The following is a 26719-nucleotide window of genomic DNA, read 5'->3' as shown; positions in this document are numbered from 1 at the left end:
ACTAAAATTGGTAAACGCTGTAAGTACCACAATAATTCAAACACCGTTTTCCATGTTAAACTGTGCAATGTGCCATGCTTTATAATGTTGTAAACGTGAAAAGTGGCTGGTAGCCCTCTAAGTAGTTCAAAGGGCGTGTAAACAGGTCACTAGTGTGAACGTTCTTACGAGCAGATGTGCGGAACGATGCGATTTCCCAACACTTTCGCTTTTGGCACTTACAACGTTTACCACTTTTAGTCCTCAATTATTAGAAGTATCAACATTTATAATGAAACTAATGTTATCCTAGCTACTTATGGAAAGCAAGAAAGAACGGTCCCGCCTAGCTGAATGGTAAGTGCTCTTGTCTTGTCTTGGGTGCTGGGAGACCAGAGATCGATTCCCTGTGGCTGCTCCACAAATGTCGACGTTGAACTAATATCGTGAGAACAACCGCGAAGCTATTTGAAAGAAGTAGTGGCTGAGTTCGATCTAAAGACACTGAGATAGGACTCTGTGCGCTGACCAGGGGCCACTCACCGAAAAGTCACTGGGCAGGCCTTGACCCTCAAAGGGCTGTAGTTTAGTTCACCCGAGTAAAGCCTTAAACTGCTATCTTATACTTGTAGTGTTGCTACATGAATATAGAATGTCAGAAACAGTAAATCTCATGTGCAACAAAATAATCACTTGGCAAACTGTTCAGAATGGAAGAAGACACATAATGAACAAGATAAACCTTGCCATAGTGTGATATGAAGCAGTTAGATTACTTCACTCTATGTTGACGCTGTTTCCAGGATAGACATGCTCTTACTGTGGGTCGTAAACCAGTTAAACAGAATTCTTTGTCTGTTGAATTAATTAGAGCTAATAGAAAAACACCTGCGACTGAGCAGAACTGCTTCTATCTGCCCATAGATCAAATCCGTAATATAAAAAAATATATTGGTAGAGAGGAGATGAAAATAAGATTGTTAAGATGGAGTTCTCATTCAAAAGTTTGATTTATTGGTTTAGGTTCACTTTATGTACACATATAGGTTAATTGGGACTGGACATACAGTTTTAAGTGGGATCAAAACCACTGAAATGCTGGACTCTATCTTTTCAAAAGTTTTACAAGAAATTATCTGCACAACAAGTTTGAGCAATGGAACTTATTTGAAGGATATCAGATCAGTTGATTTTCAGAATTTGCTAAATAAAATTAGTTTAAGGCATATTTTACTTATAAACAAACTGTAAGAATATTACCACTTGACTAATTTTGCCACTAGATCTGGTAACAAATTGGTAAGGTAATCTGGTAAGGTTGGAAACAACATTCATGCCGGTTCGTGGGAAGGCAACACTGTGCGTTCTCCAAATAGAAGTTTGTATCAGGGGGATCTATTCCTATACTTTGGTGCCGTGTGCAAAGTGCGCGCCGGACCAAAAGACTAGACCTGAGTAGATGACTCTTGCAGCCATTCGAATTACAGTAGTGACGGCAAGCAGTGTCTCCTTGTGCTTGTTCCGGCCTCTTCCCTAGATTCTCTCTGTCGCCGCAGCCCTCCAGGTAAGACATGGTGCTCGAGTGGACAGCTGATTCAACGCTCGAAGGATTACTTTAAAATCTTAGTGAAAAGGATAAGCAGGTGTATATTTCAGCCAATGGACACATCGTTATCTCGTCTGTAAGTGGATTTGGTCTTCGAGGTACACGATAGCTGTAATGCATCTCGCTGGATATGGAAGAAGATAGTGTCTCAACAGTTTGTTCCGTTGCAGTAATCGTTTCTGTGCAGAATTCTTCATAGGTGTAGGCCGTTTAATGTTTCTGTTAGCGATTTAACGTCGTTTATATGTACAGCTTGGTTAACCACGACGGAAGCTATGGAAGGATAAAGAATGCAGAAGATTGAATTGAAGAACGTGTCGACGCAATGTAAACGGATACAATCCAAGAATTAGCCTGGAGTGACTGAGATAAAAAACATAAAAGTCTCAAGATTGAAGATCACTTTGAACAACTCTGTCATAGTCATTGAGAAACAAGAACGCGCACTCCTGTGAGCACCATACATGACTTCCACTCTTGTAATTACATTCCTTGACTATGAAAACATGATCAAAGTTCATGGAAAGGTTCTATGACGGATAGTTCTGTAAGTATGACCGAAATTCTACAGTCAAGCAATGGTGCAAATACGGGTTCGGATTGCCAAAACATAATATTCGAATGATATAGCGTTTCCCATGATCTGCTGCGTTTAGTGAAATTTGTCTACATGGTTTCTTGATATCGTCGTATAAGTGGATACTTCACATCCATTTCAATATTGTGTGAAAGGTTTATTTTAAATGCATGAATATAGCCTACCGTTCTACAAGTTCAGTGTAGATATTATACACTATTTCTCAACAATGAGAAGTTCTTTTTAAAAAAATACGGGATCGCAACAGAAACCTTCTAATCTAATGCTTCGGCCATTTCTGACACTGTCATAAGTTAACATGTCTGTGGCAAGGGAACTACTCCTCCCCCAAAATAGTAACTCCAGCATTAATTCAGTGATTAAATATTCTATACCTGAAAAAAATATATTTATCTACGTAGAATTAGTAGGAAAAGCAAAAACTAATTCTTCTGCAATGAAATATTACAAAGTGCCTATGGTTCTAATGATAGTGAACTCTCTTGACATTATCGTTTCTAATCTGTTATTTTAAATTGCCTAGGGATTTTATAAGGCTCCACCAGTGAACACTTTTGTCCATGTCAACGAGCGAACCTGATGCTTATGTACTCGAAATGACTATTGATGTCAACACACAAATATTTTTTTTTAACATCCATAAATGTCACCAGTGTCGAAAGTTGATCACGAAAAAGATATTGGAGGGCAGAGTTGTCGGATCATTCAGTGCAGGGTATAAACACATTGGGGTTCTCTTTTTGTTGATATGTGAAGGATAGTGGAACAATTTTCAGGGCAATAATATTTGAGTTACTCGTAATTTCCCCGGTCTTCTCGGCATAAAATATGTTACATCAATATCAAGCCAATTTTAGCCATATATATATACACAAAGCCACGATTCCAACGTAATGCGCACGTTCATTTGCATATGTGAACAGATAATCATAAAACAATGGTCGAAAAAGGTGAGTGGTAGACTCACGAAATTCGTATCGCGTTTTGGTCGCGGACTTGAGTAGCGATGTCTGAAATTCAACTTTTACATTGACACACCCACAAAAATAATGGGGAATTCTAGATTTAAAAAAATATATATTCACGTGGCACTATTTGCTATTATTGACTTATTAACTGAAACTATTATAAAAAAAAACTTAATTCTTCGTTTCGTGTATTTTTGTGTATCAGAAATGTTAATGCACCAAAATATTATAATGTAGAACTGAAATATAATTATAAAATAAAACTAGAAATACCAATAAAAGAAGGGAAACTGAAGCATCGAAATAAGGCAAAAACGAACACTCAAAGTATAGAAGATCGAAAAAAACGATAACACTGAAAACTGAAATGAAATACAGCGTCGTCGCCTTGTAATCAAGCGGTCCCGGGTTCGATACCCGGTGGAGGCACATAGTGGTTCGGATCCCACTTTAAACTGTAGGTCCAGTCCCGATTAGCCTTACTGTGCATAAAGTGGACTTCAAACACCAAATCAATCAATCAATCAATCAAAATCAAAATTTTGCAATGGCAGAAAACAGATTTAGGAATTAGTGAAAAATATCTCGACATTTTGAAACATGATAAGGTGATAATTCAAATAATATTATGAAATTATGTTAACATATTAAGACAAGTTGGTAATAGTAAAAACTAGGTTAATAAATTATAAACAAATAAGGAAATTTTGTCAGCAAAACTGTTACTTCACAATACAAAAATTAGTCGAATGCTCAACTCGTGATCTCACAACGAAATGTTCTGGGTTCGAAATTCGGCCTGGGCAATGTGTTTCTTTGGGAATCGACGAAAAATACGAAAAATGCGAACACAAGTGAAAATCATCAATTATTCTGCTACTTCTACTGTAATATTGCAATGGAATTGTCTTCACCTCTAGGTTCCTAATAATCCTAATTTTATATTTCCATAGAATTCGCACAGAATTTTTAAAGCATATGAAAGGACGTTAGTTAGGACGTTACATGCACAAGCACGTTATGACGTGCGAGTGGTAATCTGTAACTTAGTTTAGTTGACTGCAATTATTTACATTCTCCGAGCACACACTTGAAAATCTGCAAGAAAGCTCAGTTTGTGAAAATATTGGAATATAAAGTACCCTTTGGCAACTTTAAAATAATCGGATTGCTGCATATACTATTAGCTGTGCGACTAACCTCATTACATAATAGTTTAACTGTTAGGCTCAGTTTAAATACTGTCTAAAAAATAAATAATATTTGCCAGAAGTAATTGTTGATATGCTTTTATGTATTTATAATATCCATGGGGCACAATGCGTCGTTTTGTAATTTAATAATTAAATTATTAGTGTAAAATGATCTGAAACGCTTGTAGCTGTTGGAATGCATAAACATCATGATTGTTATAGGCAGACTTCCGTACTATTGTTGCCAACCAATCTTTAAGAAAGTGATTTGGTAGACTCTTGTCAATCGTAGCCGATCTACACTCAGACAATACATTGGTAGACTTCCGTACAATCTTGAGCAATCAATATTTATTTTAATGATTATGGCAATCCATAAAGTTCCATCTCAAAGGCACGACGCTTTATGGAAATAATTTATTATCTACCTGAGCAACCCAACCACCCACTCACTTTGTAACTATACCTGGTGACCAAATTTGGGAGCCTGCATTGGGCGGAACACTCTATTCCTGAAGAAGGGGAACCTAGCCACTTGTCTTGGGGAGCCGCTGTCAAAGAGTGGGCGAGGAGGCGGAGAAATGAAGCATTGTGGGTAAATTTAGCTCCAGCCGGTACGTGTTATGAGTTTGCTCCAGCGAGCTAGCTCCCGCTGCAGCCAAACCCATCTGACTCACTCTAAACCCATCGTGACGACCCTTATAAGGAGCCAATCAAAAGCATCTCGGGCATTAATATTCGAATCTTGGAGTACGAGGTCGACGGAAACATTCGCTCGACGGGGGAAGGCAACTTGCTGGAATACTTTGTGTCCTCATATAATGAAGATGAATGGTTTATCACGTAAAATTAGGTAGCGACTTTCACTTCTGAGAGGGAAAGTGCTTGGATTTTATGATTTCTGGGTTTTCCGAAAGGCCAAAAATAATCCTCGCTCAGCAACAGCAAACAAAGAACCAGCGTACACGAGGAACTTCGGATTAACGTTTAGATTCGACAAGGTCTCACATTTTCAAAGATAGACTAAAAGATGTACGCCATTAAAGCTAATTACATGTTGGAGAACACGCATTTAAATTTATGAAAAAAATTGAACATTGGTACATTATGTTTAATAGCATGGCTGGAGTATTCAATACGAAATGTTCCATCGATTTTCATAGTGATCTTTTATACAACAAAGGCTAAATGTAGTTATTTACTACAAAGGCTAAATGTAGTTATTTACTACAAAGGCTAAATGTAGTTATTTACTTCTATAAGTTCACACATATGAAAGTTAAAAAAAAACAGAAAAACTGTGAATTCATTTATACAGAGTATATGTAAATATACACGAAAATGTCGCCTTGTAATCAATGGTTCCCGGGTTCGATAGCCGGTGGAGGCACATGGCACAGTGGTTCGGATCCTACTTTAAACTGTAGGTCCAGTCTAGATTAGCCTTTCTGTGCATAAAGTGGACTCAAATCAACAAATCAATCAAAGGGACAACGGAAAACCAGTAATAATAAAGGCTACCTCAATGCAAAACAACACCACTTTGTAAAACAACAAGAACCGAATTTGCAACAATTCTTGTCCATTGATTTGAATGGTTGACAAGTTTTCCATTCCTTTCGATCTACAGAGAATTCAAATTATTTTTACTTCACTTGTCTGATTCTATCAAAGTAAGCTATTATGTTTTAACGTTCGAATACACTACTAGGCCTACTTGAACATAATATCAATCATGTATCTCAAACTTCCTCAGTTGCATAAGCTTTATCTAATTTTTAGTTTATTGTATATATTCTTACATTTTTGAGCCATTTTAAAAGTTTTGAGTGGTGCCCATGTACGTATGAGGCTTTCACTTTAAGGAACATTAGTTTAAACAATCACGATGTTACCTGACGTAGTCTTGATATACTGAATAATCCATGAAAAACTAAATATGCTGACCAAGGCAGTAATTTATTTTATTAAAAACATAAAATAAAAAGTAACGTTTCAACCTTCTAGCAAGGTTTTCATCAGACTCTGTATCAAGTACAAGTACTATTGTACTTGATACAGAGTCTGATGAAGACCTTGCTAGAAGGTTGAAACGTTACGTTTTAGTTTATGTTTTTAATAAAATAAATTACTGCCTTGGTCAGCATATTTAGTTTTTCATAATCATGGAAACAAGGTGTTATGAATAATCCAGCCTTGTTTATTTTTTCTATGGAAAACAGAAAAAAATATAAACATCTTAGAAAGAAAGATTGTTTATTTATCTTGATGTAAACCAATACTATTCTGCGAAGGCTAAAAAATGGTGCTTGGTAGCTTCTTTGGAATTCGAGTATATCGAAAGTCGTTTCCGCTTCAAATTTATGCCTATTGTCTACAAACCGTTGACAAAATATCTGTGAAGCCTCAATGTTTTAAAACAAAAATAATGACTTTCCAAAACCTGAGCAATTTGCCTGTCGTTTCTAATCAATTTTTTACGAACATTTATTCTGAATTTGACCCTTGTAGTTTCTTTTTCTTCCTAAATGTGTAAAACATCTAAAAATCTGCAAATACTGTGGTTGCGCAACCATTCACAGAAAACGGTCACCGTCTTCACTGTTTTTTTCTTCTACAGTGGACCATTTTCGCATTGTATAAGGGACCGACGGGCAGCATTGTTTCAGTCGCGTTCACAGAGGCAGTGTTGGCTTTACAAATAATCATACGATTCCTGTTGTTCAATATGCATTCATTTACTGTACTCTTTTCTTATGAAACAATATATCATCATGGACAACTATTGCAAAGAACTGTCAAATTCTGAATTGAGGTTAGTCACTGCCGCGCAAAAACAGGGAAATGACTGCAAAATTCGTGGTCCCGATCAGTTGCCCCGGGATTCAAACTCGGGTCGTTCGCATGGTAGACAGATGCTGTACCAACTTTTGCGCTGCGGGTTATTATTATTAATAATAAGAATACTAAACGATAATGTATACTGTTTACGTTGTATTAGCGGGCTGTAAGACTATATTGCAAGATAGAATCAAGCAATATTTTGAGGGAAGAGAAAGTGTACTACTTTCCCTTATCACTCTTCAAACGCGAGATTTGAACCCAATATTGATCTCTTTAACAATTTTTTCTTTCTGTTTATGTATTATGTGGTTTGCGTTGCTCGGGTTGCATCATTCCCCAAAACAGATCTTTGATAATTCTTTACGAACCAACGTTACACACGTGAATCTAGCCACGACCGGTTACAGAAATTGTCGTCGTAGGGGGTGCAGTTTCAAGAGGTCTGAACATTCTTCTCATTTGCAATGATGGGGTAGTAGGGGAATTGCTCATTGGTTACGTACGCTATGTACAGGGGGCCGGGCTAAAGGTATACAAAAATAACTACTTATAATGAGAAAACTACTCCTTATATTGCCTAGTAGTGAAGCTCAGTCGATAGACCACATTTCAATAGTCCACTTGTACAGTGGGATCCATGAGTATTGCCGTGAAAATTGTCCATGACTGTTTTCATTATATTTTCTCTTATATCCTATATGTCTTTAAGCGATGTATTTTTATGTATGCTCGTGCAGAAGTTGTCAACAGCTTGTTTTTAATTTTCTTTTAATTCTTGAAGATCTTATTGGGTAAAATAAAGTGCACGAACATGACGATGGACGATTTTGCACGGTAATACTTATCGATCCCACTGTACGATCAGTAGTGCTGTTGAGTCACGCACGCGCAAGTTTCTCGTATGTTGGAAGATGTAACTGAAAGCGTTCCTACTAAACCTCAATTGGTTTATCGTTTGATTATTTCTGTTTATCCATGGACAGCCCAAAACGCGAGAATGTTAACTTACCTTTCATAGACATTGTTAAAAAAACAACAACAAACAATCTTACGTATCTACATGTATAATTTTCTGATTTTTCATTTCATAACAACGGCGATGTTTCACACAGTAAATAAACGATACTTTTCTTGTTATTTCAGATAATCGTCCACGATGCCTTTCAAGCCAGTCGAACATCCAAAGTGCCCCAAGTGCAGCAAATCTGTCTATGCCGCAGAGGAAAGAGTGGCCGGAGGATACAAATGGCACAAAACGTGCTTCAAATGCGGTAAGTACTTTGTGAACTTTTATGATTCTAAACCAAAGTCTGTAGTGCAACAGACTTTTGACAACTGAGTGCCAGGCATCCCTTTTGTTTTGCGATACATGGTTGTACACTGGTCCCATTCCAGACGTTACCTGGTTTTCTAGACTGCAGCCAGCTACCATTTTTCTTTTCAAGTACCTCCCAATGCTGGTTAACACTGAATACCTGGGACATATATCATCAAAAGTGCTGAAGGCACTCCATTGTAAATCTCTTTTCAACGTAGTACACCCTGGGTTGCATTTTTGCAGGCTAACGAGGTTCTGGTGTCGAGACTCGCAGTCAGTATAATCCTATGCGAGGCTTGCATTGTGTTGTCCATATATGTTTGCGATTGTCCCTTCATTCATGCTATCTTATCACAATTTATCCGCAAGGTCGCGATTTGCTAAAAGTGACAGAAATGCGTCGTTAAATAAACTTAATCAATTAAATGAACCAAAAGCGAGAAAATTAGTCCATGCAAGAACCATTTCAAAAGTTGGTTCACCAATTCATACTTGAATAAATCAGACGGTACATTGCTTCAGATTACAAATTGTTCTATATGGTGGAAAATGCACTATGATCAAATATTAAACGCTCCGACAATATGATCCAGAGATATTAAGAGCTAAAGATTGGTAGACGTGAACATGAAAACAGTCTTGGGCAGTGTCATATTAAAAGGTAATATATCTTGTCAGGTTTGAGTCCCTATCGAAAATCACTTGTCCGCTGCCAACAACTTCTGGACTGGCGTCTGAAACCCCACGAATCAGCGATCGACTCAACTGCTTCTGCTGGTATCGTTTACTTTCGTGTCCCTAAGTGCCGAACGTCGCTCAGGGTATGAAACAAAATCGAGTTGGATAAACCCTTGCGTTGCTCGCGTGTTTGTAAATGAGATGGTTGCTAAAGAGCCATCCTAAGCCGTGTGCACACTTGTATTCGTGTCAGATAATGATACGTTACACTGATACAACAACCTGTCGGATCACCTAAATAAAATAATAAAGGGTGATCCATAAAGAACGCCGGATTTGAAAAGGACGCCATATTTTTTTTGTTTGGTTGGCAGCATTGTTGGTGCGATTGTTGTTATCAGTTATTATTGAGGTTTTGTGTTGAGAAGCGTTTCAGTTGTTCTACTGTTTGTGTGTGTTGCTAACGCCATGGAAAGGTACAGTAAGAAACAGCGAGAAATTTGTGAGAAATTCCCGGACAGAATAATCTCGTTGCGAGGAGACCAAACCTTCCCACCTTGACCTTGTGACTTGACACCATGTGACTTTTTCTTGTGGGGGTACACCAAGTCACAAGTTTACCAGAACAAACCCTGAAATTTGTTGCAACTTAAGCAAGAAATTCGACGTGTCCTCAACACACTTGATGGGGAAATGTGTGATCGGCTCATGGTGAATTTCATGGACCAAGTGATTGCGTGTAGGGCTAGTAGGGGGGGGGGGGTCATATGCCTGATATTGTTTTCCATGTTTAAACCTTAATATCTCCTGAAGAGAATGGTATGTGTTTTGTGCTTTTTTTCCAAAAATAAATTTCATTTATAGCAACTTCAAATCCGGCGTTCTTTATGGATCACCCTTTATATCCCATCTCAACTAGTCTCTGTGCATAAAGAGGGCATTAACAAATAATAATTCTCGTATTGCTTCTGCTGCGAAATCTGCGTGTTTCCAATGACATCGCGGTACTCTTCAAAAACCACGTGATCTATTCCACTCGGCTGATGGAAAGTAAAGATAGAAGAACAATGAGGGCTAAAACTCGTATCCGTTGCACGTATTATTTCTTTGATGTTTTAGCGAAAGATCGACTCCCACCCCATCATTCCCTTATCCGTATCACGTATCAAAAAGTGATATGCTGATACTATACGCAGTTCCGTCCACACTAGGTTGATCATGGTACAGGCGGCGGCAAATATAATACTAGGCAATTTGTACATCAATAATTTCATTCTTTATATTATTCTACTTCCAGTGTTCTTTAAAAATGTGAAATTCTGTTGTTGTGAAGCTAATATCGTTCTCTGCTTATTGATGTTTATATTTCATTCATGATCATCACATTGTGGAAAACAGATTGAATTAAAATGGTTATGGACATTTCGGCTACTATTTTTGCCGTTGGGTGCACAAGCGTGATGCGGATACAAACGTGGACGTAAGATTAGGAGTGGATCCCTCATGACCGTGGGAGGATAGCGGTCGAAGGACCTTGGTAGCAGATAGCTAAGGTGGAAACGTTTGCCTTCCTGTGCCAGCAGTTTTATGTGGAAGAGCATTGGAGGCAGGAGTAGGGAAGAACATTTTCAATTAGTATACAGACCTATATGTATACAATTGTTATTAGTGTTTTTATATAAAAGTAAAGTGCTCCCCTGTGCTATGCACCACGCCATGAAGGCGTATGGGGCTGTGGGGTTAGGGCCCCACACTTTCTTGATCACGGCCGAAGGTGGGGGTGATGTGATCAGCACCACGTATGCAATGACGAATTTAGGGTCCGGGGCTCATCCCCTTCCCCCTAACAAAATAACCCATGGCGCAACAGGCTGTAAGGGCCACGGCCTACCTACCGACTACCTCACTCACACCTGCTGAGATGGGAGATCATCCAACCTGTTACAGGGTGACGTGTGGTGAGAACGACCAACCCGCAACCGTTGTTGAAGTTTCCGTGACCGGGTTACGCTACTTATTCATAGTTCCCGAATTTCCTCACGATGGTGGGTGAGCACTGGCCCCACACACAGGCTCAGGAGAAAAGTTTGTTACGCTTCCTCCAGAAGCGTATAATCCATAACTATTACAAGTATTGTCGATTTCTATTTCTTTCTACTACAAGTATTGCCGATTTCTATTTCTTTCTATATCTTTATTTTACGCCGCTTTTCTGCCAATTTTGGCTAATCGCGACGATGAGTGATAATTAGATGAAACTGATGTGAGGGACACTTACGAACTCACATGCCCAGGCCGGGATTTGAACCCGGGAACTTCGGTGGCGAGATCGAAGGTCGACCACTTAAAGCACTCTGCCACAGAGTCGGCTATTCTATATCATGTAATATACTAATATTAGTTGATATTTTAATAGTAAAAACATAATATTATTACATGTGATACAATTGATTAACGTGCAGGGACCATTTCCGAAATATGTGCCTGTGTCCAAACTATGCCCCACAAATAAATAAATGATATAATGAATCAAATATTATGATGTTAACTATTGGCACCTCGATGCTATTTACAAATGAATTTGTCAGGCAGAGGGAAACCTTCCTTCCACAGTGACGTCACAAGTTTACGATCCCCTCCCTTCGTAGAAAAGGGACTGTTATGAACATACTTCTTCAAGCGGGGATAGGGGAGGGGGACTCTTCACGACCCTTAGCTGGGAGGAAAACTTTCAATCAGGTGTCGGAACGTCTCTTGAGAAATGGCAGTCCATTATTCCTGAAGAGCTGTAGCCAGAGAGGTCGCGATGTGTGTTGTTGGAGTCTGGGTCTAATGCATTCCAAAGGTCTTCGATGGGTTGAAGTCAGGGCTCTGGGCCGGCCAATTTAGGTGGTTGCCCCCAAGACTAGTAGAGGAGAAGGCTGGAGCCATACCTGATCACGTGATCCTTTATGCCCAGAAGCTAATTGAGAGTGAATACACAGATTTACTTAGGATCCGACATAACGTATGTCCTTACAGTTGGATTACACAGCCATTAACGCACATATTTTATCGGTAGTTTTTATGTCGTCACATTTGTCTGTGAAACATTAGGTTTCATGTAAAATTTGTGTTAATACACCTAGTAATGAGTTCTATTAGGGCAGAAATAAAAATATATAAATATGTTGAATGCGTAAAATAATAATAATAATAAATGATGCGGACTTACCTATTGTTATACTTATGAAGTCATCTGTTTTAGAGGTGAGGGAGGAGCTGTTTCACTTCAACTTTTTCAATTTGTTGACTTTGCTTCTGCTATTAATATTCACTTCTTCGTTAACTTTCCTCATTCGGATTAGTTCCGAGTCTTATGAATCTTTGAACAACACTTGAAGGAATGTGTGAAAGTTGTGTGTATTATGTCACAAACACATTTAACAACTTTCGAGGGGCCTTCCCGATGGCGCAGTGGTAGCGTCGTCGCCTTGTAATCAAGGGGTCCCGGGTTCGATACCCGGTGGAGGCACATGGCACAGTGGCTCGGATCCCACCTTAAACTGTAGGTACACTCCCGATTAGCCTTTCTGTGCATAAAGTGGACTTCAATCAACTTTCGACCTTTAGCAAAATTTTTTAAAGCCATGGAATTGAAGAAAGTGGAGATTCATTTTCTGTATGTCGGTAAAAAATGAATCGGTGGGATGTGAAAGTCCTCCTCTAGATAAGAAAGACAGCCAGTTATGTGTCTCCTCAGACGAACTCTCTGCTTCTGCGTTCGCTGTTAATTCTTGGTGATTTCTATGCTCTTTGAACGCTATATTATACACTGCTATGTAACGCAAACCTTCCTCTGGCATGTTTAAATCGTTTGCCAAACGCTTATCATTGACACCTTGAACGTCTGCAGAATGACAGACTATTTGAAATTCTTCAGAATGTTACTGGATTAATTCACAGTCGTCCACATTGCTCAGGTGGTGTGTATTTTGAAGTAACTCACTGGAAAGCTCAGATAAAATGAAGATGTCGTCATCTGTAACTGAAACATTGGGGTCTCGGTTTGCCTGAACACTGGCACTTAGCAGCAATTTTCTCATTCTGTATTTTACATCGAGCACAGTTGGATGGTCATACTGCCTGCCTATGGAACGTATTTGGGAAAACAAATTTTCCAGACAGTCTTGATTAAGTCTGCTTGTCAGTATGTATCGCACACCGTACACATCTTTTATATGGCCAAATAATGACGTTACTGATATTACTATACCTTCCTGAAATGGGAGCAGGTGGTTTGCATTAATTTTCCTCATTTCCAATAAACTCCAACATTTCACAGCCACACAAGTAAGAAATACGAGGGGAAAAATAGCCTTTTAAAGCACAAAGAACAAAACAGATCAGCCTTTCAAAACAGTCAACACGTTTCTTTCTGTATGGGGTAAAAGCTCAGCTGGATTATGTCCGCCCATGACGTCACACCCTGGCCGGTCGCGGAAATGGACGTGTCTGTCCCCAGCCTCTTCCTTCTAATAGTCTTGGGTTGCCCCTGATATGGCCATGTTAAGGTTTGGGAATTTTTCTAGCCGCCATTTTGGAAAAAAATCATTTTTTAAAAAATCGTTCTCAGGCTAATGGACTTTCATAAAAAAATACATTCCCCATGAAAATAGTTTTACTGGTAAAAAAAAAACGAAATTCCAAAAGTCTACGTAGTGGCCATATCAGGAACATGTGCACATGATATGGTCACCCTTGTTCCATGTTCTACAAATCGTGATTTGTTTCACTTTCATAGTGCAGTTCTGCTAAAATTAAATAAATCTGGTGTAAAAGGAATAAACATGATACTAAATAATCCTTTTTGTAATCCAAAAGTGGATTCAAAACAGGATTTTCCATTAAAAATGAAGTTGTTTACAAAACTGACGTTACAATTTACTTATTTCGAAACACGAAAATGTGAAATCATTCAAGAGAAGAGTACAAGCCAAAAATGAGATTGTTAAAACAAATTACTGGTTACAAATCTCAAGTTAGTTTTTGTTCCTATGTTAACATAAGCTTATTTTATTTTTAAACACCTGGATGGCCATATCAGGAGCAGGTCAGCTTTCACGAAAATCGTGTGATTTATGAACAACTCGTAAGAGATACGCCATCAACGACAACACCAATCGAAAGAGCATTATAAACTTAATAGAGTACCATGGTTTTCTTGAAAACAGTCTTTGCAAAATGTGCATAAGACAAAGGGGACTTACCAAAGAAAAACAGGAAAAGGTCACACGAAAAAACACAAAACCTGCAACTGACGCCATATTGCTCAACCTGGCTGGATGGGAAATGATCACATGACACATTAGGAGGCCCCCTCACTGGATGCTGATGCCATCTAGCGGATTTTTTCTTAGCTAGCTCACAATAGGGGGGTGGCAATATCAGGAACATGGCCATAACATGGTCACCCACCTTATTTCTGTAATGTTATTGCATGGAAACTATTCCCTTACAGACACTGCTTTATGACAGGGAGCGTTGTCGTGTTGATACAGGCAATTGTCATCACAGAATAGTTCGTCTATCGTAGATAGGCAGGTACCGTCCTCCAGGCATTCACCACACCCAAACCCTCTCACTAGACTGCCACGTGGTAAAGCACGACTCGTAACTCCAAACAGCACGTCTCCAGTCGTTCACAGTCAAGTGGCGACATTCTTTTACACCACCGCAGGCGACGCTTATAATTTACAGCAGTAACGTTTGGCTTGTGGGCGGTTGCTCAACCATAGAACTCAATTTATTTCAATTCTCAACGTAGTCATGGCGCTAGCTGGATAATCAGTAGCACTGCGGAAATCCTGGGTGATGTTTTCACATGATGACTGGCAATTTTCGCGAATCACTTTCTTCAAAGCATGGCTGTCCCTTTATGTCATTAGACGTGACCTTTTCGATTGTTGTGGTTTTGCCGTTACGTTTCCACTTTACAATCACGTCGATTTTCTGCTCATGTAGCAACCGATAACTAGACCACGTTCAGTCACTGAACTCCTGACTTATCCATTCGGCTCTTACTTCTCACTAAGCAACGCATAGCTCCCTGCTCATTTTATACCTGTTGGTCAGGTCATGGCGACTAGATGTCAGTTTACGAGTTAGAGATAAGTTTGTGGATACTTTTGATCAGATAATGTGGTCTGATTTCATGAGTTACATTTTAATTTCTTCGTGAATGGTGATATACTACAAACACTAGCATACCCAGTATTCTTTTTCCGGAGGGAGCTGGAATTGTAGAAGTGGACATCACATAACTGCGTTCTAGGTAGGGGGTGGGATACACAAAATATTTCGTAATTGCCATTCTTAACCTTCCTTATAAAAGTTGTTCAAATTCAAAAATGGTGTTCAGGGATAATTTCTTTATTGCTTTCATTTGAAAGTTTTAATTTTCTCAAACTTTCTAGGGGGCTATAGCCCCATCAGCTTTCTTCTGCATACACCAGTAACTAAAAGCATGCATTGGAATACATCGTTCTGAATCTCTTTCGATGTTTCTCTGAAAACTAAGGCTTTGGAGGGTTTAGACCCTAAGGTGTTCCTTTTTTTCTTATGTTGAAAATGAATTAAATAACACTTTCTGCTATGCATAAAGATTACATAAAATCAAATTTCTGAATTAATAAAAATGAATTTTAAACTATTTATGAATCATCACAAAAAGTCAGAACAGAGTGAGATTGGGAAGATGCCGTCGAAATTTCCATTTTCTAAGAGAAAATTTCTGAAAATTTAATGATTTGTGGATTGCCCTCGACTCTCAAATGGCATAGGCTTTCAACATTACATGATGGAAAAGGGATGCCCGCACCAGAATGGGAGTAGATAATCACAAATCTTGAGTGTGAAGGGAGTCCTTGGAAAGGCCACTGACCCAAACCAGAAGAGCCTATCTACTTTCTCTAGGCACTTCGTGGTGAAGCATGGAAGTAAATGGAAGGTGAAGTGGCATGGGGACATCTGATGTTTTGAAGGCGGTGATGTTCAATGAATAAATATACAAAAAATCAATTGCAATATAGATTTATTTGGGTGTGCATGTGTGACTGTGCGAATAGGCAGAAGCCACTACTGATGGCATCCAGTATTACAACCAAAGATTAGGGAAGAATTTTGGTGTGGTATGGGGGAAATAAAACAATATACACTGCATTTTTTAAATTGCAGAGGATGCATCTGATGCATTAAGCACATGCATCATTTGTGAGAAAAGAATTATAAGTGCACCGGGCCAGGAACTGGCACGGAGACTGCCTTTATGGCCATGACCCTGTGTTGCCACATCTACCTGCGAAGGAACTCGCGGTCAGACAGCGAATTAGGCCCACTGCTTTTGCAAGAGCCGACAACATTAAAATCCCCCTCCACAAAGCAGCCAGTAGGGAAGCAGGATTTTGTCAAAATAACCATCCTGCGCTGTGATTGCACACTCGTTAACACTTCAGCCCGACTGCAGTACTTTGTAATTTTTGAAGCACCAAGAAAAAATACAACCTGTTGTTTATATTTATAATGTAAAGCTGAATTATAGTGCTATGCCAAGCAATAAAAACTCAAGAAACCAAAGAAGAGTAAAACTGAACTCCTAACCCAAAGATATCTTTTCCTGTCTTGCTCTGCTGTTAGAATAGCAGGAAGAGGCACAGTTGACAACTTGAGGTCACTAAGTAAAAAAAGGCTCACAAACGAACAAAAAAAACCACAGAAACAAACAGTTTGTGTGTTGCATATTTATGTTATTTTGGTTTGTTTCACCATGAAGTAGATCTCCAGGACCTTGTTCCAGCCTATTATTAGAGAGACTTATGCAACTACAGCTTTGGTGATGCAAACCACACGGACTTTGAGAATTTCATTGATGTAACTTCATTCACTGTGGTATATCCATTCACTCGTGTTGTGAAGAAAGACTTGGCAGCAAGCCTTTATTTTCACATTCCAGCTCTGTGTATATCAAGGTTCATCTAATTGGCTAACATCAGTTAATTTCACAGAAGGTTGTGATGAAGGGAGAATTGGACAAAACAATTTTCTCACAAAACAATGAAGTAACTATTAATTTAAGTGGGATAAGAATCCTTTATTGCTTGTCAGTACTTCATTCTCTATCTTGCCACATATGATGACATTAAAGGAAATGAAGGATATATCATTGGTTAGACTTAAAATTGCTTTTCATCAAGCTGTAGCTATGAAGTAACGTAAGAGGTAGAACAAACAAAAATGTCTAGGATTATTTGCATTGGGAAAACATAAGAAAAACTTCAGAGAATTTTTCCCTTATCCTCCACGATGATGAAAATCTAAATGTGCTGTTATAGGAAAGGTCTTAAACCCCCGCCCCGGTGAATACTTCATAGAATTCAAATAGTGAAATTGTAGCATGTAAAAATGTATGAGGGGTGCCATGAAATACAGCAGATGAAGTGGTTTCTGATATCTGTGCATTGTGAAGAAGTACAGAAAAATAAAAAACTATTCATCAACAAAGTAATATATGTTTATGGAAAGGAAGCAAGTTGTTAAATCCAGTTTCTATTTAAATAGTTGACTCAAGTCTGGACTAGGCAACACCACCATGTCATTTTCAATTCAATTTTAATGTTATTTTTGTAAAACAACAATAATAATAATAATGATAATAAAAGGTAAAATATAAGTCTTATGAAGGCTAAGATTTGAAATCTTGGGGGGGGGGGAGAGGTGAGGTGATTGCCTCCCCTTGAGGAATGATGTATGGATCAACATGGATAAATTCAGTGGGTGGGAGGATTAGATGCCAATGCAAATTATCCTGCCTCTTCCTGAGGAAAAAAATCCTATGGGCAGCCTTAGCTTGTTCCTCTTCAGTTATACACTCCTCAAACCTGGGCACCATTTTGATATTGGGTTTTGTACGCTCAGGAAATATCACTGGCATAAGCAGGAGGAGCTACAGCCCCTCCCAAAATTTTCAGCCGCAAGAACTCAGGAAAACCTAAGTGGTAAATGCAAACTTCCCTTAAAATGACTCCCAATTGCCAATTTTGTCTTTGCACAACTTTCAAAACAAAGGCTAAAAATGGGGGTATTATGAAATATTTTAGGTGACCTGGACCTCATGGGCTATTTTGCCATGGATTGTGAAATATTTTATTGTGTATTCCACCACCTCCTGACAGAACACAGATATGTAATAGCTCCTTCCAAAATAAAATCTTGCAAATATCTATTGTCCTCTTATCAAGCTGGGTTGTACTGCCACAAACACTCAAATCTAATCTGTCCGATGCTTTTCTCTGCCCGCGACCTCTCCTTAACATGCTTGAATCTGTGGCTTGAAATCTATCCATATTTACAGTTTCTTTCACTACCTCTGATTGTCTCCTCTCTTGTCTTCCTTAAGCACACAATTATTGTTCATATCTCTCTTCATGATTTTCTGAAAATTCATCATTATTCTTATTGCCTGTTTTATTACCATCTCTCACTTCATTTCATATTCCTCCACTATATTTGGTTTTCATACACCAACTTAACATCTTTACCAACTTCAATATTCCAAATCTATGTCCCTGCTCTCCCGTAGAATATCAGTTGTCAAGTTTCGCCCACACTTTGACACATCCACTGACTCATGTTCGTTTTAGTCATGAACATCCTGCAACTGATCTATATAATCTATCAGTCTCGGCTCAAATGCAAGCATCAGTTAAGCAGGTGATTTCAAATTAATGGTATTTGGAGCCATTCAGATACTATGCAGTACATCTAGCAAACTGTAATTCACATCAAAATGCTTCTCGTCTCTTCTTGTTTCGTATAATTTGCATTTCAGAACAGCCTTACTATTTCGAACATGCCTCTCAGCTAGGCCCGTACCCAGAATTTTATTTTAGAGGGTGCTCATTTCTTATCATCAGCTGCCATCTAAATACAAAAATGGGGGGGGTTGAAGCCTAGGAGATGAATTTCTCAGTATATTACAACTTATGTATTATACAAGATGTTTAATCCTGCTAAGGAAGTAAAATTTATTACCACTATACACTATTTAAATTAGATATCTGTTGTAGGATTTGGGGGGCTTCAGCCCTCTGATCCCTCCCCCTGACTATGTGCTTGCTCTCAGCTTGTCCATTACTAGCAGGATGAATGCATTAAAACAATCCCTAGATCTTTACAAATTTTCTTGAGATTGACCAATATTCATGACTAAGGTATAAGCCTGATTATATAATTTGAAATTAGTCTCAACATAAAGCCTTACATCTTTGATGATATAGATGATAATACAACTCACATCCCGTCCATCACCAACTATTAGGTCAGTCAAAAAGTAAATGCAATCATTTTTTTTATTTTTCACAGCAATAATAGAAAACTTACAATGATATCATTTTCCAACATAGTCCCCCTGCACTTCAATACACTTGGTCCAACGTTCCACAAGCTTTCCGATACCCCGAGAAAAAAAGGTTTTCGGTTGAGCAGCAAGCCACGTATGCACCGCTTCCTTCACCTGTTGATCTGTGTTGAATCGACGGCCTCTTAAAGCATCTTTAAGTGGACCGAACAGATGGTTATCCGATGGGGCAAGATCAAGACTGTATGCAGGATGCTCTAACACCTCGAAGCCCAAATTCTGAAGAGTTTGAGCGGTGTTGGCGGCGGTATGGGAACGTGCATTGTCATGCAACAAAAGAATGCCTTCCGACAATCGACCTCATCATTTGCTTCGAATTCCAGGCTTCAACTTGTTCGAAAGCATATCACTGTATCGTTCACTGTTTATTGTTGTCCCCTTTTCCATATAATGTTTCATAATTACCCCTTCTAAGTCCCAAAAAAGTGTGAGCATCACTTTTCCTGCAGAATGTTGACGCTTGACTTTTTTTTTCACTGGAGATTCAGGGTGTTTCCATTCCATGCTCTGGCGCACAGACTTTATGAAAGTTGAGCCTGTTATGGATAATTTCATATGCAGAACCATGACTAACGTGCATATGGTTTGCCACTTCATCAACAGTCACTCGTCAGTTATTCAGAACCAGCTCACGGACTTGCTCAATGTCATCAGTAGTGGATGTGGCTGGACGACCTGCTCTTTCCTCGTCCTTCACACTTGTTCGACCGGTTTTGAACTTTTCAATCCACTGGTAAACACTTCGCAGCAGTAAAACATGGCGTATTGTGCTGAAAGTCTTCTATGGATTTCAGCTCCTGGTACACCTTCAGACCACAAAAAACGGATTACAGAATGCTGTTCTTCTGTGATGCACACGGACAGTGGCGCAGCCATGTTTACTTGGCAACACTGCAGAGCGAATTGAAGTGATGACGCTGTAACCTGCCACAGGCGAAGACAACAATACTATCTATCGGCTTGTGAGCGCAGAAAGCTGTACAGCCAAAAGAAAAGAAAAACATTGCATTTACTTTTTGATTAACCTAATACAAGAAGCAACACTTTTTCTTGAAAATGCAAAAAATCTATGTGTGCTCTCTACCAAGGCTCTGTTATTTCATTCCGACTGTTGTATGTATTCTTTGTTTTTAGTTTCAGGTTTCATAGCATTAAATATGTCACATGATTTAACATAATCTTCAATGTATCTGTCTACTCCATGTCACAAATATCTTTCACACCTTCACTTTGACCATGTCACTGTGGTTCTTGTGAACTTTGTTAATACCTGCCGCCCCATTGCATTTTGATATAATAACTCTAGAATTCCATAGTTAATAATATATAATCTTCACACCAACGTTCATAATTTGGTCGTCTTTCCAATGCTTTGAACTCCTTTGTGTGTATTTTAGAGTCCTTAATCTTAGATTCCAGCAAACCTACATAAGGCACTTTATTGACCTGTTTCAGCATCTCATCTTGCCCTTGAGTAGTTTTGGAGATCTTTTAAAGACAATCTGTAAGCTTAATCACATTTACAAACTCAATAACATTGACATCAGCTGTTTCTCCTTGCAACAGCAACACTGACAACAAATTTACTACTTCAAATTTTTCTTATACACAATTTCATATTCAAAATTAGCCAAGAACGAACACCAACACTAAATTCTGGATGAAGTCAAAATCAGTATAGCATTTGCATATTATAGTGCACATTATAAGTCTCTTAAATATTGGAGTTGTGTCAGATTTAATCGAAAGTCCTTCATAGGCATGCTAAAATCATCATCAAATATACAGTGAAACTATTTGTTTTTGAATGTCAATGATTCCTTGTATACCATTGGATTTTATACACTTGTCACATTTACTTAATACATGCAACCAATTAAGAACATCCAAGTTCACTGTTTACTTCCTGTAACATTGTGTGAAATAATGTCATGTTAACGGTTCCTTCATCTGAATCATATCTGTCAAATCCTGGCACGTATAACACCTTTCCTCCAGCTATGATTAAATCCAATTAATCATAGACAAAACTCACATTTCCTACTTTGCCATTTGCCATGTTAATGCTTCTGTTATGTATCCAAACACACGCAGATTATACTTAAGATGTCAAGTTAACTTCAATAGACATGGACCACATAATCATGCATTATTCCTCAACACAAAGTGCCACTAAACATTTATGACAAACTCCATATTAAAAACAAAACACACTCTATTACTATAAACATCTTTCCATTTTCTCAGGTATTATATATCGTACAGTCTATTTAGATTCTTCATTGACCTAAGTGTAGAATCCAGCGCTTATTAGCTAACACATAACTTTTTGCGAACTGTTTCCGGCATTCAATTGTAGAATAGCTGGTGGTGCAATTCTAACATTGATTTCATAGTACAAATTTAGTTTACGGATCTCAGGCGTGGCTTGTGCATTATTTTTCTGGGGGTTCACTGAAAACATATGACACATATTCAGTTTCTGTAAATAGACTTTCTTCGCCAAGCAAAAGGCTTAAAAGATTGGCACATAATTTTTTCACCTGTGAGAATGAGGTTTCATAGTAGAGGTGTGCGAATAAATTTAGGGCTGCTGAAACTAACTACAATAAATTGTGCCTCTATGAAAGAAATTGGGGGCTTTATTGAAAAATCATGGATGTTCTCAGGATGTTCCTGGGATGGGAAGCAAGATCATTTTTTATTCCAGGGGGCACAAACGAGGCACATTTGTCCCTGTGATGGTGTTGTTCTCTCAAAAAAACACTCCTTCGGTCCCTGCAACACCTTTATAATAATTAATCATATTGTGATTGAAATGAAATTATATGTGTGTAATAAATAGTTTTAGGTTGACATTAATTATCCAGGCGAGTGTGGCACCTTATCCCCTTCCCGACGTACATGCCTGCAAATAAAAAATGACTAATCACAATGGTCCTACAGTTATTAAAGGGAAATGGTAACCAATGGCATGTGCGTACTAGAAATCAAACCTGAGACCCTTTCATTGAAACACGACAGCTTTTTTTTTCTTTCTTCAAATTTGGAGTTGGTCGACCGGCACACGCTTTATTTCTAATTTTCTTTCAACGGACGAGAAAGTTTGTTTATGTTAATTGGACGCATTTTAGTGGTCATTTCTTACCTGCGCAGACAGGAACAATTACATTAGGCTAAACTGTATCAAATGACATAACATAGCCCATCCTTCACTTCACTCACAGTATCAATACAATCTTTGTCAATACTTTCCAACAACTATCCAAGCACTTCAAAAACTAACAAAGAAACAAACTTGAGACATTGACACCGACAGGGTTAGTCATGTCTTCCTTTCTTGTCTAAGATCGCACCATTCTTTTACTTTCGCATACCCGAAGTGTTTCCATCTTTAAGGAAAAATTCTGAATGCATGCACGAGTTATTTTAGTAATGTATCTCTTTTATTTTAATTAATCGTATCTAATTCCAGCTTTCATTCATTTCTACTCATCCTTCTTTGCCACAATTTTGCATTTATGCCAAGACGTTCAGCACAAAAACTATTCAACAGAGAAGATTGAATATGTAATGAATGTTCTTCAAACTTGAACCTCACAAGGCAACACTGCAATCGCAGCGAGAACGGTGCTATCTGCTGTGAAAACACGAACTGCACATGTCCGTTTCTTTGAGATATAGCTTCAGCAATATCCTCTTCAATGTATTTTGCCCATATAGCCAATCCGAGCTTCTGCCTGCTGCCCGAACCTTCACTATGGCAGGAGCTGTCCTGTGGGGGGTTCAACTGAGGAACTGCACCAGGGCAGCCGACTTGCGGTTTCTCTTTCTCCGCAAAATAATTTGTCATGTTACGGACGCAAATACATGACTTATTGTGTAGAAATTTTAGTGAAAAAAGTGTCAAAAGGTAAAGAATTGCTTACTGTTCATTCTCAAGGTAAATGCTGTACATTACTGGGGGTTCACTGATCCTGTGCACTATAGGGCCCACCGTGCCTGTTCAATCTATATCCATGATCAGTGCAAGCAATTCAAGTGAAGGGACACATTTCAGTTCAGGAAGTCATGGATGAACTCACAAAACAGTGGTATGGAAACTTTTATATGTTAGGACTGTATGAACTATTTTATATACAAATTATTTGTCACTTGCGGTCCATACAACAAAGTGTCCTATATGATGTTCTTGTTTTAATGTATAAATGTTCTTGTTTTAATGCATAATTTCCATTAATTTTATTCTGCAGGGCTGTGTAACAAGAGTCTCGATTCAACGAACTGTGCCGAACATGAAGGCGAACTTTTCTGCAAAGTTTGCCATGCTCGTAAATATGGACCCAAGGGTTATGGGTTCGGTGGTGGAGCTGGCTGTTTGAGCATGGACAAGGGTGAACATCTGGGCAATGAGGAATCTGCCTCGTAAGTATTACTCCCACATGTTTTACTTTCATTTTGATGGAGGAGGATTAAAATGCTCAACATGTGAAGACTGAGAATTTCACTTAGCAACTTAGAAAACAAGTAGAAATTATTAGATTACACAGAATACAGGCTTTCAAAGCTCACGTTATCCATCTGGAAAATTTATCATTAGTAACCAGAAGTAAATAAGATTTTATTCCCATAATAAATGTCAAAGCATGAAACTCCTAGAGTCCTGGGGCACATATGTGAACTAAAGAAAGAAGAAAATATAATAGTTATGTTATATAATTATTTAAGAGCTTAGAAACCTGAAGACACTTACTTGTTGAAGGTTCCTAATACACCTGTATAAATTGTCAAACTATTCTGAGGATTGTTTTTTATATTATTGCATCTTTTGTATCATGTTTATTTTTATTCATTATAGATAATTTATTAGCAGTAAATCACATAAATAACAGTTATGCGATAGAATTTCCAATATATTAGCTTCAGATGATGAGCATATTATATCCTCAGAAATTGTGAAGTGTTGTTTTGCAATGTCTGGTTGGGTGCGTAATAGTGTAATGATGCTGAGTGGCTTATTTCTAATGTAAGTGGATATGAATATCATATATTTTCATGTATATGCCCCACTGTTTTCTGATGTAAGAAGTATTTTGGTTGGCAACAATCTTGTAATTCTACATTCACAGTTGAGAACACAGAAGCAGACGAGCAAGGCTCTAACTGTATTTTATGCTCATCATTTTTCCTACTTTACAGATTAAAATGATTTAATGAAATATGACTCTTCATTCAGTTACTCAAAACAGAATGTAAATGTTACTGTTGATATGCACACTATCATCCCTCCCCCTTTGTATTTCTGACTTTATCACCCATCCATCTGTGTGGATGGTCAATCAACTTGACTGGAGTACGTACATATCTGTAACTGACCTTCCATCGTGGATATACTGACCTAATATTTCCTTCTTTTGTCTTGCTGAGAATGCAATAAAAAAAGGAAAAATGTTCAATGTCTAACATCGATTCTCACATGTAAATAACTTTTACAAAATTACCATTTATATTGTTTAATCTGCATCAGAACAAATTATTGATTCTTTTAAACTGGAAACTGTTCTTTGATGAGAACTGGCCATTTTAATTCTAATGCCAATTTTAAACAAGGCATTTCAATGAAATTCACGAATATGTTTTCAAAAGTAATTCAATACAGTAAGAATCTTGGACTTACTTTCATGTAATAATTAGTAAACTCAATGGCACTTACATGTGAAAATTTTGTATGCCAATGGAATATTAAACATACACATAAATGGAAAAGTATTTTACATCATCTTACATTAGATTGCCACTCAACATAACGAGGAAATCAAGAACTTTTCCTCTTCTATTGTTATCATAAGTCTTGATCATTTTAAAGGCAAATGGATTGGTTAATTCATCTTGTTATGATACATAAAGGTAAGCAATATGTAGTCACTTGTTAAGAAATAGTTGAGGGCTTTCCTTATCTTCATCTTCCTATTCAGTGTGACTTGTTATAATATTCCTAGTCCTCATTATCCTTGTAACCTTTAATAATTTGTATGTTGTTATCTAACCTATGTTATGATTCCTTAATGAAGTTATATATAAACAACTGAAGTACAAAAACATTAGGTGATCATAATTAATTTACCAGATTACAGATTATTTTGTAATGACAATGGTAAAGGTTTCAGTTTGGAAACTTAACCAAAAAGTTGGCAAATTTTGACATTAGTATCATTCATAGTACAAAAGATTCTGGGAAGTTTGATGTTAAGTGTTTCTTCGTATATACACAGAAGCAATAATATTCACTTTAAATATACAGGGTGAGTCACCTAAAATTACCACCGGAAATATTTCGTGAACAACAATAAATATTGAAAAACTGCTTTTGCAGATATAGAAGTATGAGAAGGGCTCATAAAATTAGCGGACATAATATGTTCAACTACGTAAGGAAGTATGATTTTTAACACAAACTTAGTTTTTTTAAAAATGGAAACACCATTTTTTTATTAGTTCATTTGAAAGTACGGAAAAATTCATTAGGAATGGCATTTGTTGCATTGTAATATGTAAAGTAGTTCTCAAATAATTGTAATGTGCAGTTGAGCGTGAAGGTGCATCCTCACTATGCCTGTCGGCAGAGCCAAGTGCAAATACCGTCGTGCATATAGCCCGCACGCTTGTGCTGCATTTTTCCTACACTCGCCATAGATAAGTATCATCTCGGCCTTTTCAGAGGTTGAAAAAAACGTATGGTTAATCCGTGTACTTTGTTACGCCCTTGCTTTATTTGATAAAATTGATAAATCAATTAGAAAGAAGGAGAGAAAAATGTACGAGTATAAGATGCAAAGTTTAAAAGTTGAAAACTTAAAGATTTGTCATGACCAAACGAGAAGAGTTGATTGTTCCGGTGTACTAAAAATTATCACGTAAATGAATGGATACCAATTAAAAATTAGAAAGATGTTAATGTACTAATCTTTATGTATGTAACTGATGGTGGAATATTTAAAATGTATACCTTTTAATGTACAAATAATTGTTAACTCAGAAAGATGTATCAAATCCATTTAGATAATTTGTCAAAGCTTACTTTT

At 37.8% G+C, this 26719-nt stretch overlaps 1 protein-coding gene across 8 annotated transcripts in view; it reads left to right on the top strand.

The window, feature by feature from the left end:
* Positions 1 to 1409: 1409 nt before the first annotated feature.
* Mlp60A (Muscle LIM protein at 60A) overlaps positions 1410 to 26719 on the top strand; it is a 50559-nt gene continuing 25249 nt past the window's right edge. For all 8 annotated transcript variants that reach the window (XM_083144442.1, XM_083144434.1, XM_083144452.1 and 5 more), the window contains exons 1-3: positions 1410 to 1543; positions 8332 to 8459; positions 23891 to 24062. In XM_083144442.1, the coding sequence (XP_083000568.1) occupies positions 8345 to 8459; positions 23891 to 24062 (287 nt within the window). In that variant the 5' untranslated portion in view covers positions 1410 to 1543; positions 8332 to 8344. The remainder of the gene's footprint in view (positions 1544 to 8331; positions 8460 to 23890; positions 24063 to 26719) is intronic.

The sequence above is a fragment of the Lepisma saccharinum genome, chromosome 1, assembly GCF_977018435.1.
Source record: "Lepisma saccharinum chromosome 1, izLepSacc3.1, whole genome shotgun sequence".
NCBI lineage: Eukaryota > Metazoa > Arthropoda > Insecta > Zygentoma > Lepismatidae > Lepisma > Lepisma saccharinum.
Note: the sequence above shows the minus strand (reverse complement) of the source record. Positions and strands in the feature narration are given on the sequence as shown.